Genomic DNA, 15,859 nt, shown 5'->3' with positions numbered 1-15,859 from the left:
GAAATTAATGTTTATAACTACTGCACTGAATTAACTTTGAATAGCAAGGAAGGCTCTAGGTGTTGAGAGCCTCTGTCCAAAGCAACAGTGCAGGTTCTATTCAGGTTCTTCTCCACTTATGTCAAAATCGCTCCACTTTTGTAGAACAATTAAACCCTCCTGCTGAGCTGTCTCGTTTTGCTGCCCTTATTTTCCCATTCACTTAGTTGTGAGACTTTGCCTGGTTCCTCTGTTAATGCCCCCTTAAGGAATGGGGAAGCTAGAAGATAGAACTGAAGCACCACTTTCCAGCTAGGGACCTGGAGAGGGTCATTAGGGAATTCAGCCTCTGCCACAACCTGGTGAAGTCGGAGTCAGATGGGTAACCAGAACTGGGGATGGGGCTCATGCTGGCAAATCAGATGCGTGAATGGGGTGCAGAAGTTCTGGAACTTCAGGGGCCTAAGCAGATGCATACATCACTTAAGCCTAAAGCTAAGGAGCTCAGATACTACTGTGACTGGGGATATAAAGTATTCAGATAAATAGATAGCCTAATACTATACAGTACTGCTCAATAGTAATGAGGCTATCCAACTATAATTGGGCTGTATCAAAAAATAAATTCATATTGAAGTGGAAAGCTAGATGAACCTCATTACAGTCTTAGAGCCCACTGCCTTATAAGGACAACCTCCTCTCTGCAAAGTAGGGATCAGAATTTTTCCTGGCACCCAGTATAATGATCCTGCCATTTTGGGTTAAAGAGAGTTGAAAATGTAAGATTTCACTTGCAAATGGCTATATTTGTTCAGAATTACATGGAGGACAGACTGCCACTGATGCTTGCAGTCCAACCCTTCTGCTGTGGCCCTGGGATGTGCTGTACAGACCTACATGACAGGAGAATGGATTGTGAATAAAATTGTGAATTAACTCTGTGAAATTATATTAAAACAAGAGGTACCTACATTTGAGAATTACTGAATCCAAAGCATTATTTGATCAACGCCTGCTTCTGCTTCCACTGACACCAGTGAGAATTTTATAATTACATTTCAATGAGAGCAGGAGAGGGCCACCAGTATTTAGGTGTCATAGTGCCTATAAGAAAGTAATTACTCATCTCCACTTTGATAAGAAGAAATAGAAAGAATGAAGGGTTAACTTGATGAATACCTCACCTCAGCCCTTGCCACAGTCTGCTACAACAGTTCTGCTCCAGCGTCCCTAAGTATCCATTACTATCTGCTCTGCAGCTGAGGTGAGTTTTGCTTTGTACTGGAGTATCTCAGAATGCTGTGGGCTGCTCTGTCACCATGGTTGCAGCAGGAACGTGTTTTAGGTAATAGTGTAAACATCTTCTCTGGACACTTATTCCCTCACCTCCAATCTTTACTGAAATAGAGTTTCTGTTATGAGATATTGCTGCACAGTATTCTGGGGTCTCCTTCAAAGGCAAGCAGTAACAACATGCAATTGCAGAATAAGTAAGTGGATGGTTGGTGGTAAAGGTGCAGGAGGGGAAGCTGAGTGGATGAGACATGAAACAATGTTTGGGGATTTAAAGAAATGACAGAGCAGAACCTTTTCTTAAGAATCATGTTGAAAGGAAAAAGTTACAAACTGGGGTTAGGATCAGGTCCACAAAATTATTTAGGCCCCTAACTTGAAATCAATGGAAGTTAGGAGCCTAAATATCTTTGAGGATCAGGGCCTAAGTAATTATTATAGAGGTTGCTCAAAGTCTGATGTGGACATAATAATTGTTTTGTGTTTCTCCACTTCTTATTAATAATTAATTAAAAAAGCAATATGTGAAGCAATATGGGCACTGAGGAAAGAAACAACTTTTGGAAAGTCAGCTAAAATAAAGTGTGGATTTTTATATGTTAATTGTAGGCCTTGTAAATTAGCCATGTTCATGTGACGTATACAAAATGAAACATTGTATAGGTCCCTCCATTTTATGTCTACTTTTATTCATTATTAAATATTAATACTCTGTAAATCTAAATACATTTTGCTGAGCCCTTTTATAAAGTGTTCCAAAATGCATCAGAATATGTACACACCAAATGCGGAGCTAAACAAAGATAACCGCACCTGCACATTCACATGCTAAATATACACGTGTTCACAAAATCATACATACAGGCATACAAGCACGCTCGCTCCATGCCTCAAATATGCATCTGCAAAAACATACACATAAGCGCTTTACTTATATTCTGAACACCCAACATATTTGTCTCCTGTTGTAAAGATATTAATCACTAACTCAGACAAACGGAATGATGCACAGATCTCTTGTAATAGTGCAGTAATACATACCCCCTGAAGTAGAGTGTTGTTGTTGTTGTTTTCTGGATCCTGGAGTTGTACAGCTTATAGTTTGACAGATTGTAAACTCTACATATCTCTTTTTGGACATATTTGATTATTATTCCTCATCTTTTAATTAAAGAGACAAATATTTTAGGTTTGCTGAGCTGGTGACTTCTTTGGTATGAATACTGTAGCTGAAAAGAAGATCAAGACCCCCTGCAGTGTAGCAAGTTTGGTACGATGAATAATTTATTCTGAAGTATAATATATCAGGGAGGTAATTTAAGTAAGTCTGCAACTAATGCAGATAATTAATTAAGTGATCCTGGAGCACCTGATTTACATTTCCTAATTCATTTATGTACAAAAATTCTACTTGTATCACAGATCAGTTGGTATATATAAAAATATTATAGTACACTTACATGTTACTGTATGTCTGAAGTGTATACAACTGTCCCAACTTCCTTTAAATATTCAGAATAAGATTCTTTTATACTTATTGTATGTGTAGGTATAAGTTTGCCTCTTTTTGTATTTTATCTCTATGATCATTATTTGTTTTAAATGGAATATAAAACCTCAGTTACAGTATGAAACCTTTATAACCTTTAACACAATATCCACGTTTCCTAACAGTTTTGGGGGAACGTACCAGTTTGCTAGAATAAAAACTTTCCAGTGCCCTCTGCCTCCCTCCAAATGTATGCAGACCATGCTTCCTGGCAGATTAAAGTGTCCACAGCAGAATGTGAGAAGCAGGGCTGGCCCTAAACCAAATGGAACCCCAGGCTAGGAGTATCCTCGGTGTCCCCCTTTCCATTTGTCAAACTTCTGAATACCATTCAAAGTAGCATTACAATGCCTAACTTTTAAGCATCTTGGGTATGGAATAACTGAAACATTTTACATATGTGGATTCATTTTTCATTAACCTCCAAGAATATTCTGGACCTTTGCATCTTGGGTATATTTACACTGCAATAAAACACCCATGGCTGGCCCAAATCAGATGACTCAGGCTCAGAGTGCTTGGGCTGCAGGGCTAGAACATTACAGTGTAGGGATTCACGCCCTGGGTTCTCAGACCTTCCCCCTTCATGGGGTCCTGGAGCCCAGGCTCCATCCCAAACCTGAACAGCTACACTGAAATGTTATAGCCCAACAGCCTGAACCCCATAAGCCCAAGTCAGCTGACATAGGCCAGCCAGAGATATTTTATTGCAGTGTAGACATACCCGTATGATGCCCAAGTGGAAGCCACAAACCTTAGGTTAGGTTCCTAGGCTCCCTATACTTTGTATGAGAGAGAAACATTTTACTTCAAACATTTTATTTTCCTTTTTGTTGCTAACAACAAAAACAGCACGCTGAGACTGACATTTCCTAAGCCCAGCACCCCAGGTGGTCACCTGGGTCGCCTGCCCTGAAATATGGCACTGGTGAGAAGAGAAATTGCATGACCCAGAGTTGATACCATGGCAGTGAAATCCAGAAAAGCCAGAGTTCCTAGAACTGTGACTCTCTTAGTAAATTCAGTAGGTGCTAAAATGGAGGAGATTGTCATGTGTTACAATGTCCCCAAATATGTCAGAGAATTGAATTACTTTCATTATGAGAATTAGTCCTAAAGCAGTGCATCACTGGGGGGTGGAGGGGCGGCTCTGTTTTTTCCAATATTATTATGTTTAAAAGATAAGGCCTGACATGCCATCTCTATTAGTCCCATAAGAACTGGTAGGTATGGTTAAGTATACGCGGCTTAGCTTTGGTACTTAGGGGCAAATCATACCACACCTCCTCAGGTACAAATCATTCCCGATGCAGAAGAACCAGAATGGGTCATCTGCAGGATGGTGTGTGTGTGTGGGGGGGCTGTAAATGGGGTGCACATCCCCTGCACTCTATGAAGCTTCATGGGTGCTCCCTCCACTGCCAGTGGCCAGCAGCTGTAGGGGGATGAGTAGGACAAGAGCTGGGTGGGTCAGGGCCAAGCAGTGTGCGTATTCATCAGTCATTGACCCCATATGACCACAGAGGCTACTGCAGTCCTGAGGCTGAAACAGCAGCTACAGACACCTGTGACCTGCCCATTTATACCCAGGTTAGTTATCTGGCTGGGCATGGGGGTCAGGATTAGCCTTAATGCATTACTAGTTCTTATTGCTCTGATAAAGAATTGACACATTGGACCTATCTTTATGATAAAATTAAATAATACAAAATTAAAATCCTTCTCTTTGTTGATTTAAAAAATACATTTCGTACCCAATGTGAATGTGTTGACAACAATGCATAGTGTTGCTATCTGGGATGATCCCACCCAAGCCCATAAAACTGGACAGCTGGCAGCGTGTACTGAGCACCATTACAGATTTCCTAGGACAGCTACCTCAAAAAAGGACAATCCTGGGAAAACCTGGACAAGTGACAACCTTCTGTAACAGACATGTTAGAATCCTCACCCATCCATTTAATGAGACATTTGGGGGAAGAAATATGATGTTGCTATATGAAGGCCAATGGCAATGTCTCTGTTCCATATTCCATATCCTCCTAGAGAGGCTTCAGACACCTGTCATCTTTGTGAAGGTTGTTAGTAGCCCATTCTTCTTTCCTACGTACTCTGCAAAAACATTGTGGACACCCCCCCTCACACACCAAATCTTAAATATAGCACAAAATACCGCTGCACAAATGGCATGGTTATGTTATTTTATACTGCCATCTCCTGGTGAAGCAGTTCACTTTAACTAAAATGAGTGAAAACAGGAATCTGGTAGGTGGCAGCACTAAAACGAAAACCAAATCCTTTTTAATATCAACTTTTCTTCTTTACTAGCTTTGACTGCTTTCTCCTTGTTAGTTTTCAACTTTAACCTACGATGAGGAAGACTCCGGACCGCAACGTGATGGTAAATTACACGTTTTTCAGTCTTATTGTACTGGTTACTTCAGAGTTATTTTACGTTCAATCTTACTGAATGGAAAACGCAAATCACATACTTCTCGGCTATAGCGCGTTTCACGTTACTGCTAGTAGAATGCAAATTGCAAAGTGAAACAAGAAATTTAAGGAAGAAAGCTGCAGTGAAATAATTAAAAGGGGTTAGCTAGTGTGTGCCGACTAAATGCTTGAAAATTACTCTTATGAAAGCAGCAAGGTTTTGTGGCTTGATTTAACAGGAAAAAGATTTGCTTTGCCCAATAGGAAGAGTTAGCAAGACTAAAGGGAAGTAAAAGTGGTCTTCGGATCCGAGTAAAGTGGTGGGATTATCTGCGTGCAACATAAGGACTGATTCTGCTGTGTAAAATGCAACCAAGAAGGTTTAGAGAAGTATATTTATTTTGTCTTATAATGGGGTTTCTAAAGATATTCTACTGTATTAATTAGTCTGATTTTTTGCTTGAAGTCTGACTAGTTTTTCTGTGTATTGGCAAAGGTCTCATGTCTGAGCAATGTGAAATAAAAATCCCCAAATTAGGGTTGCCAACCCTCCAGGATTATTCTGGAGTCTCCAGGATTTAAAGAGTAATCTTTAATTAAAGATTATGTCATGTGATGAAATCTCCAGGAATTTGTCCAACCAAATTTGGCAACCCCCAGTGGATGCTTAGGTCAGGGAGGTCTGGGGAGATTATTGCTTAGAATAATAGAAATAGAATAGAAATAGAAATGAGCTGTGCAATCATATATCCCTTGCTATTTTGGAGGAAGGTTCTTTTTCTCCTGTCAGATGAGTCAGGGCAGACACATGGATATTTTTAGGGACAGAAAATATTTTTGCCGCCCCAAGCCTGCTGGCCCTGGCTAAAGCCCATTTCATCAAATGCATGGAGTGAAAAATACAGTAGGCAGGTATAAATATACAGCACATGAAAAGATGGGAGTTGCCTTACCAAGTGGGGGGTCAGTGGTAACGAGGCCAATTCAGTCACGGTGCATGTGGCCCATTCCCAACAGCTGACAAGAAGAGTGAATATCAACAGAGGGAAAATTACTTTTTGTAGTGCTAACAAGGCCAATTCAATCAGGGTGGATGTTGTATTTTCCCAACAGTTGACAAGAAGGTGTGAGTATCAACAGAGGGAAAATTACTTTTTGTAGTGACCCAGCCACTCCCAGTTTTTATTCAGGCCTACTTTGATGGTGTCAAGTTTGCAAATTAATTCCAGTTCTGCAGTTTCTCATTGAAGTCTGTTTTTGAATTTTTTTGTTGTTGAAGAATGGCCAGTTTAAGTCTGTTATTGAGTGTCCAGGGAAATTGAAGTGCTTTCCTACTGGTTTTTGAACGTTACATTCTTGATGTCTGATTTGTGTCCATTTATTCTTTTGTGTAGAGACTGTCCGGTTTGGCCAATGTACGTGGCAGAGGGGCATTGCTGGCAGATGATGGCATAAATCACATTGGTAGATGTGCAGGTGAACGAGTCCCTGATGGTGTGGCTAATGTGGTTAGGCCCTATGATGGTGTCCCTTGAATAGATATGCGGACAGAGTTGGCAACGGGGTTTGTTGCAGGGATTGGTTCCTGGGTCAGTGTTTCTGTTGTGTGGTGTGTAGTTGCTGGTGAATATTTGCTTCAGGTTGGGGAGCTGTCTGTAAGTGAGGACTGGCCTGTCTCCCAAGGTCTGTGAGAGTGAGAGATCATCCTTCAAGATAGGTTGTAGATCCTTGATGATGCACTGGAGAGGTTTTAATTGGGGGCTGTAGCTGAGGGCTAGTGGCGTTCTGTTACTTTCTTTGTTGGGCCTGTCCTGTAGTAGGTGACATCTGGGTACCCTTCTGGGTATCCTTCAGGTGGGTATTGTTGTTTTAAGAACGCTTGATAGAGATACTGCAGGTGTTTGTCTGAGGGATTGGAGCAAATGTGGTTGTTTGTGGGAATGGCAAATGAGAAGCTGTGGGTGGCTGTGCCTGCAGATGGTCAATGTAAACAAACTGTCTTGCAGCCCGCCAGCGGATTACCCTGACGGATCATGTGCGGCCTGCAGGTTGCCCAACACTGGTCTAAACCATCCAAGACAGATGGTTATCCCGCCTCCTTTTGAAAACCTCCAGTGAAGAAGCTTCCATAAATTTAAGTAATAGGGATTTGCTCAGTGTAATTTTTAGGTTGTTTATTCTGCTCTTCGGGCATATGTGTTACTCCTGGGTGGGGAGAACAGGAGTTACATGCCTGTACCAATGAGAAAATGTTCTACGTTTTAAGATAGTTTTCATCCTTCTTGACTGTTTTTAATTGCTATTGGTTTTCATCTGTATACTGAGCTGTTGAAGAAGGCTCCAATATGCCCTGGTGTGTCTGAGACTGTTAGATCAGTTATTCATGCAATTCCCTTTCATCAAGTGTTACTGTAGCACCTATCAGATTATTGCTAGTAGTGAACAGATTATGAAATGTAACAAGAAGAAAAGCAGTCTGCAATGAAATTATGTAATAAGAATAGTTGGCTGGTATGTCCCACTGAACTCTTGGGACTAACTGACCTGAATCCCAATAGGGATAAAATGGTTAAGGACTGCTTTTATTTTAACTAAAAGCATTGAGGTTTTGGAACTCAGTTTAATGGGACAGATACCTGCTTTCGTAACCCACACTAAGGGATTGTGAATCTTTTAGTCTTCTGCTAATGGGTGGTAGAGGAAGATTAGGAGCCCACTATAGTTTCCAGCTATTGGAGTTTTTCTCAAGCTATAAAGGCTTACTCTCTTAGCCCTTTAGATCCAGGGTGTGAACCCTTCTGATGCCCCAGACAGGAATGCACTTTGTCCAGCAGGAAGTTAGTTTGTCTAGAGCAGTGGTTCCCAAACTTGTTCCACCGCTTGTGCAGGGAAAGCCCCTGGCGGGCTGGGCTGGGTTGTTTACCAGCTGCATCCGCAGGTTCGGCCGATGGTGGCTCCCAGTGGCCGCAGTTCGCTGCTCCAGGCCAATGGGAACTGCTGGAAGCGGCGCAGGTTGAGGAATGTACTGGCTGCTGCTTCCAGCAGCTCCCATTGGCCTGGAGCAGAAAACCGTGGCCACTGGGAGCTGCGATCAGCCGAACCTGTGGACGCGGCAGGTAAACAGTTCGGCCCGCCAGGGGCTTTCCCTGCACAAGCAGCGGAACAAGTTTGGGAACCACTGGTCTAGAGGCTAGTGGAATCCTTAGTGCAATATGTCATTGAGTCAAATGTTATAATTTGACTTTGAAAAGGGGTAAGATAACTTCATAAGCAGTAAAAATGATTGTACTTAGACCAAGATATGGATTGTCAAATCTTGTTACATTGCATCAGCTGATCAGAGCATGGATGAGGAAAGTATTCCCTCCCATAATTAGCCAGGTGATGTGGATGAGGATAGGTTGGAGTTGCCTTCCTCTTAAGAGTCAGATATTCTCCGGGGCCAGCATATTGGATTTTGATACACATGTGGTCTGATTTGTAATGGCAAAATATCTTTCTCTGAAAATGATCTTTTGATAGTTCACTGCTTGGGAAACACTATGTGCTATATGTCCTGGGGGTTGGTGGATTGCCGCTTGGTTGAAAAATACAGGCTAGAAAAGGATATTTATTTTTCCTTACAGTACAATTGCTGAAACAATTAGAGCTATATCTGTTAGTCTGAAACTTTTACTTGTCGCTTATTATACCCCTTTATTGCTGGGGTGTGGAGAGTGTGGCTAATAAAGTTATTCCATAAGAGGGCATCCATATCACTTTCCTTCCAAGATTACATTTCTTGTTTGACAAAGAAAAGTTATCAGTAGTTATGGTCCTGAATCTGATCTGAATTCAGGGCCTAGAATAATATTGCAATATAGAAGTGCCAGAGCCTCTAATGAATTTTTAATGGTAATGTTCTGGATAGAACAGAAAGATTATTATCAGTATATAGCTAAGGAACTCTGGGGTTTGTCTATGTACTATTGTCCAAATGACCAAGAAACTATTTTATAGCGGACCCAGATTCAAAGTGGCACCTGTGTTCCATATGTTGGTAGAAATGTAGGACCTGATCTCAGGCCCATTAAAGTCAATGGAAAAACTCCATTTGAGTTCAACAGACTTTGGATCAGGTTCTTAAAGCTGTATTCTGTTATTACTGTAGACTTACTATGTATAACTGTGGGTTTCTTATAAAATTGATTATTATGAGCCATATTGTAGTGTGTACTGTGTGTTGGCGTTGGCACAAGGGAGTAAGAAGGAGTAAAACAATCTTGTACCACAGCTTCCAGCACACTAGAAGGTAGCATGCTCCACAGAACCATTACATCCCCATGTAATATACATGATGAGAAGGGACCATTGTGATAATCTAGTCTGACCTTTTGTATAACACAGGCCATAGAACTTCCCCAAAATTATTCCTAGAGCAGATCATTTAGAAAAACACATCTAAGCTTTGATTTAAAAATTGTCAGTGATGGAGAATGCACCTTGACCCTTTGTAAATTGTTCCAATGGTTTATGACTCTCACCATTAAAAATTGACACCTTATTTCTAATCTGAATGTGTCTAGTTTCAACTTCCAGCTATTGGATCATATTATACCTTTTGTAGCTAGACTGAAGAGCCCATTATTAAATACTTGTTCCCTATGTAGATACTTTTGAACTGTAATCGTCACTCCTTAACCTTCTCTTTGTTAAGAAAAATAGATTGCGTTTTTGAATCTGTCACTATAAAGCATGTTTTCTAATCCTCTAATCATTGTCTCTGAATCTTGCTGCTGGGCTAGTCCACAGGCAACAAAACAATTCATTGCCCCTTGGTTGGGTCCAGACTATAATGTGATGATCTTACTCCATGTAACAGAGGCTCACAAGCCGCTACTGCTTGAGCTACTGACTTCATATTTACTGTTGTTTTAAGAATTGGCTTGGATTGTTAATCTGTGTTACATTGTCTGGCAGTGTGATTTACATTTTTTTTTCCTCCTGCAGTGAGTGGAAAAGGATTTATATATGTGCGACCCCGATACTGAAAAATACCAATAGGTTCTTTGCACACACTTAGGGTGTTAATGCTGGGCCACTACTATTAAAGATGAGTCAGGCTTTCCAGTCTACATTCACTTCTGTATGTTTAACTCTGTTAGATTCAGATGTAAAACCCACCACTTATGGCAGTTTGAATTAAAACCATCTTGATGCCTTCTAGGAGGGAAGAAATTGAAGGATGAAACACAAAGGGGAAGAGAAAGAGAAGTGGAATGGTAAGGAGAGAAGGGAAGAGGAAGGTAGAGGAAAGAGAGAGATTTTTTTGCTGAGGAAGTGTTGGACCAAGTTGTGAAAGCAGGGGACAAACAGTAAGGACTCCTGGATTCTTTTCATAGCTCTCCTTTAACTTGCTGTGTGGCCTTTAACAAATCAGTCATCCAGTTTGTACATCAGTTTACTTAGATGTAAAACTGATGTAGAAATACTTATCTCACAGGGCTGTGGTGAGGCATAATTTCTGTTTAAGAGATTTTTGAGCATCCAGTAAAAGGCACCAGGTAAGGACAAAGTATTATTAGTACTCTGTATTTCGTTTTTTTGTTCTTGTTCTCAGCTGATCATCTAAGTAATCTTTAAAATTCAGATAAGCAATTGTGGAGGTATGGAAAGCTATGAAAGGAATAGCTTTCTTTAAAGGTTGGTTACCTTCAGTGTTTCTCTGACCCTCGCTTTATTTTTAAAAGAGGTTCAGGGACAGTTACAGCCCAAAATATATGCCAAGTTATATGTATGATTTTTAAGGTCCTCTCTGAAGAGTTTTGTTGCTGCTGTGAGGGAGTATTTGAGAGCTCCTCTCAGATGACAGATTGTGTCGGGGGTTGGGCTTTTGGAGGAGGAAAGAAAAGGAAGCCCAGCTTCTGAATGTCAACTCTGTAGCTGCTACGGAACATCCTGCATAAATCCTGCTTTAATCCTCCTGCATTAATAGGAGGCATCTGAGATAGCAGAGGAGTGGAGAGCTCTACTCCTCTCCATAACTGGTGTGGGGGAACAAGCAATGGCTGCAGTGATAGTGTATGGGAGAGGGAGTAGGTTATGACTGTTTTGACAGCTGCTAGAAACCAGCCACTCAGGCTCTGATCTTCCCGAGGGCTGCCCCAGCAGTTCCCTTTTCCTTGTTAGAGCATCCCTTTGAAAGACATGAGCCTTTCCATAATCAGCAGCCAATCAGCCATGGTGCAATAGGGTACACTGCCAGAGGTTCCTAGTCCTCTTCTCCTGGGCCTCCCTCAGAACTGGGTGAAGGGGTTAAGGGGTGGCATTAGTGCTTCTCCTGCCCACTCCCGTTGTTGACAGGACTTTGGGTGCAGGATGTTTGATCCTTCTCCTTTTCCCCAGTTGGCTCTAGGAGCCTCTGGTGCTGCTTGGTGGGAAAGGAGAGCTGAGCAGACTTGACCTATGACCTCTCTCCTTTCAATATGGTGCTTTAAATGCCTACCCAGGAAGGGAGAGAAAAAAACACTGGGAAAACCTGCCTTCAGCAAGGGAAGTGGGGAGATGAAGGTCTGCATGGCTGGTTTCCAGCCCAAGTGAAACCAGACATGGCTCTCCATGTCCACCTTCACTTTCTCCTATTCCTTTGCAGTGGCTGGCACTTTTTATTTTGCTTTTTGAAGGGAGAAAAAGGTGTCTCAAAATGTCTACAGCATTACAGTTACAGTGTGGGGCATGCCCACCTGTGCCCCTCCTGCCCCCTCTGTTCATTAATGCAGAATTACAGAGAGGTTACTTGTTCCATGCTCCTTATTCAGTCTCTACCCACCATTATCTTTGGAGGACACAACTGTCTGCTCCCCTTCTATCTCTGGTGGCATGATGGTGTCTATCCTTCCCTTCTCCCATTGTTGATGCAGGACATTGTTGGTAGGAGTGCTTGATCCTTTCCCTACTCTAGGGGCCTCTGGTGATGTTTCCCATTGCACCACGGCTGCTGAAGAGTTTTTCTTTTCAGCATTTGAAATGCTTGTTCCTTCCTGTCTCAGGAGCCCTGATCCTTGCAATAATACCTGAGAGGGAGCCCATCAGAATTCCCTCTTGGCAGCCAGAAGTGTCTGGGGAGCTCCTAACTCCCCCACCCTCCCTTATTGTAAATAAACCCATAGAAGCTACAAGTGCCGCTCATCCTTATTTATTACACAATAAGGGTCTGGCACATGCCAACAGTTTGATTTTTAAAACTCTGGAAATTTGCCAGGAATTAATCCCTAATGGGGTCGGAGTCCATTTTGCTATTTTGAAAAATGTTTTGTAGCACCAGAGATTTTTAACTTTTGAAACTACCTTTTCATATTGTTCTCATATTAACATTTAAAACTCCCAATTCTGATGAATAGGAGAAAGATTCTATTCACTTCAGTGGGGTGTTTGTGTCACTTGTTGAGGATTTCCGACATGAATTTGTGGCACTAAGAGACTGACATAATTTTCTGAGTTGCTTGGCTTAGTTTGACTGTATTGGAAGACCTAACAGCTGGGGATTTTAAATGACCAGCCTTCTGCAAAGGTTCCAAGAAATGACATATATTGTGCTGAGACTCATATTGTAAGTCCTAAATCTAAAACTCCATCTTCAAACCATGAAGGGGACACAAAAAACTTGTTCATCTTTTTTAACTTCCATTTTTGATCAGATGACATTAAAACTTGTTACTGTACTTAGACTGTGTACAGACAATTGATTGGTTACAAGAGAGTTATATTTATAAACCCAAGTGTCAGGATCAAAGTCAGGCCTTGCAATGCCTGATATCTTCTTGGCTGTAATATGCTGAACTAGATGAGGGGCTTTGTGGCTCAGGATAGTGGTGTAATGTGTTATATGGAAGAAACAGTTTAGAGGGTGGGGAAATACAAGAAGCAAGGATGAAAGGAAAAAAATACAACCAACTAACCAGCACTCAACATGAAATTGACCAGAATACAGACACACACTTCAGCTCTTTGTGGAGAACTATTCCTTGAGGAACAGTTTCAAATATTGGCAGCTATGAAAGGGGACAGAGTTAGATGTGGTGAGATGTCAGTGTTATGTAAACTTTTCTTGCTGAGTCCTCACCTTGGGTGAGATTCTCACTCCTGCACCAATTGTTCTATGCTGAATAAAGGGACCAGAGTAGTATAAAGGGGCCTAAAAGCCACAGGTCCAGCTGGGGGAGAGCTCCTTTGGAACAAGAGCTGGGGGAGAGAGCTGTAGGCTGTCCTCTTAGGACCCTTCTCAAGCCCATATGTAGGGGTTGTGCTGGGGAAATGGCTGCGGCTGGGAGAGGAGGGTTTGGAGTGAGGCATGCCCAGGGAGTATACCACACTGTAGACGGACCTCCAGGGCTTCCTGAAATATGACGGGGGAGAGGGACACTTCAGCCACCAGAGCAGTCCAGAATCGGGAGCGTGCAAGGCTGGTTTAAAGCTACCTTAGCTTCCCACCTGGGCTGTCTGTACCGTGCCTCTTAAGAGATGAAAGCCTGAAACTTACTCCTTTAATGTAGCTGAACATTTTATTCTGGTTTCATGGTAGTAGTCCTGTACACTTCTGTTTGCCTCCCTCCATAATTTTAAATGAATGAATTTTAAACAATTTATTGAATTTGCTAATTTATAGGGTTTTTTTTAGCCAGATCTTTTAACTAAATAATTAGATATTCCTACTTGGGCAGGTTATTATTTTTTAAGCTCTAACTATTTAAAAATAAACACCTACATTCTTCATTTAGTGTCCAGTAGCTGTGCATAATGACTGTTTGTTTTTTCCCCCGTCAGATGATAAACAGTGGACGTACAGTACTACAAAGATACTTGCAGCAGCTGATCCCTATGGCAGCCAGGGGACTGTTGCACATGAAAAACTCACTTCTTTACAATATGAATTGCATCTGGCTGATTAGATTTTCAACAGAGATTGTGCTCAGACCTGTGTCTTCTAGGCACTTCTGTCTGAAGACAGACAGTGCTGTTGCAAAGTCATGCCAGGAGAATGGCATTCTAGTAAACAATCTGGCATGCATGGGAGTGGATGTCAAAATGGCAAGAAGGCGACAACCTGGAGTTCTGAAGAAGCTGATCACAAATGAAGAGGGCCTCAAAAGGTTTCTGCAAAGCAAAGGGGCTACTAATGAAGTCATTGCCAGCATCATCTCACGTTATCCACGAGCCATCACACGTTCCTATGAGTCTCTTGAAAAACGCTGGGAACTTTGGAGAAGTATTTTGATGACTGATTTGGAAATTGTAAATATTCTGGGACGTTCTCCTGAGTCTTTCTTTCGTTCCAGTAATAACATCAATATGGAGAAAAATATTACATTTTTCTGTTCTCTTGGGCTAACCTCTAAACACCTTTGCAATATGTTGACTAGAGCACCTCGGGCATTTTCTAACAGAGTGGAGCTGAATAAACAGATGACTGACCTCCTGCATGAGATCTGTTTGTCTTTAGGTGGTGAAAACCCAAATGATTTTGTGAAGCACATCATTTCTAAAAATGTCTTCATCCTCCTGCGGAGCAGCAAGCAAGTGAGCGCAAACTTTGAGTTCCTGCAATCTTTCCATCTGAGCAATGAGGAATTACTAGCTCTGCTACATGGCTGTGGAGCTGACATTTTGGACTTATCTAATGAATATATCAAAAAAAACTTTACAAATGCTAAAGAGAAGCTGTTATCTCTTGGGTGCACTGAAAGAGAGGTGGATAGATTTTTCATTAGCTATCCACGAGTGCTCTTTCTTTCATCCAAGAACCTCAGTGATAAAATAGATTGCCTCTTGCAAGCAAAGATTGACATTAAACAAATAGTTGAAATGTCTCGTGTTCTGGATGTAAGTATCGGTACTGTAAGAAGCAGAGTCAAGGAACTGGAAAAAACTAATTATGACTTCAAAACCTATGGAATTGGCATCCTTACTTTAAGTAAAAGGAGATTTGAAGCTAAATTGGAAAAATTACATAGTGCATAGTGATTAATCAAGAGGACAGAATCCATTCTGTGAAAATACAGGGTCAGATTCTGAAATTAAAAAACTTGAAAAAGGGTCCTGTTTTGTTATTTTGAAACTTATTTCAGAATAATTTGTGGTTACTTAGCACTGCTTATTTAGGATAAGTAAATTCTCAGCTATCACTAGCGGGGCGCTATAGAGTGACCAGGAGAACCGTTTGGTGTCTTGCTTACCAGCTGTGATGGTAGTGGATCACAGATATTGAAAAGAGTGAGACTGTTTAGAGTGTACATCAGTTGGAGGAGAGAATAGAGATATGCAGAATAATGAATGGTACAGAGAAGATAAGTCAGGTATACTATTTGCCCTTTCCTCCATACAAAAGCAAGGGATCATTCATACCCTCGATTCTGGAACTGGCTTAGCACAGGCTAACCCAGGGGCAGGCAATCTATGGCACGCGTGTCAAAGGCGACACGTGAGCTGATTTTCAGTGGCACTCACATTGTCCAGGTCCTGGCCACCAGTCCGAGGGGCTCTGCATTTTAATTTAATTTTAAATGAAGCTTTTAAAACATTTTAAAAACCTTATTTACTTTACATACAACAATAGTTTAGTTATATATT

At 41.4% G+C, this 15,859-nt stretch overlaps 1 protein-coding gene across 7 annotated transcripts; it reads left to right on the top strand.

Annotated features, from left to right (window-relative positions):
• The first annotated feature begins 1,156 nt into the window (after positions 1 to 1,156).
• MTERF1 (mitochondrial transcription termination factor 1) lies at positions 1,157 to 15,542 on the top strand. Of its 7 annotated transcripts, none has more exons than XM_039521876.1 (3): positions 5,146 to 5,222; positions 10,461 to 10,515; positions 14,057 to 15,542. In XM_039521876.1, exons 2-3 carry the CDS (start codon positions 10,513 to 10,515, stop codon positions 15,248 to 15,250), a joined length of 1,197 nt encoding a protein of 398 aa, XP_039377810.1. In that variant the 5' UTR covers positions 5,146 to 5,222; positions 10,461 to 10,512; the 3' UTR covers positions 15,251 to 15,542. The 7 variants fall into 7 exon arrangements, with proteins under 7 accessions (XP_039377814.1, XP_039377808.1, XP_039377810.1 ...); XM_039521877.1 differs by lacking the exon at positions 5,146 to 5,222 and adding an exon at positions 5,243 to 5,634; XM_039521880.1 differs by lacking the exons at positions 5,146 to 5,222; positions 10,461 to 10,515 and adding an exon at positions 1,157 to 1,243.
• Positions 15,543 to 15,859: the final 317 nt, after the last annotated feature.

This window comes from Mauremys reevesii, linkage group 2, assembly GCF_016161935.1.
Source record: "Mauremys reevesii isolate NIE-2019 linkage group 2, ASM1616193v1, whole genome shotgun sequence".
Taxonomy (NCBI): domain Eukaryota; kingdom Metazoa; phylum Chordata; order Testudines; family Geoemydidae; genus Mauremys; species Mauremys reevesii.
Note: the sequence above shows the minus strand (reverse complement) of the source record. Positions and strands in the feature narration are given on the sequence as shown.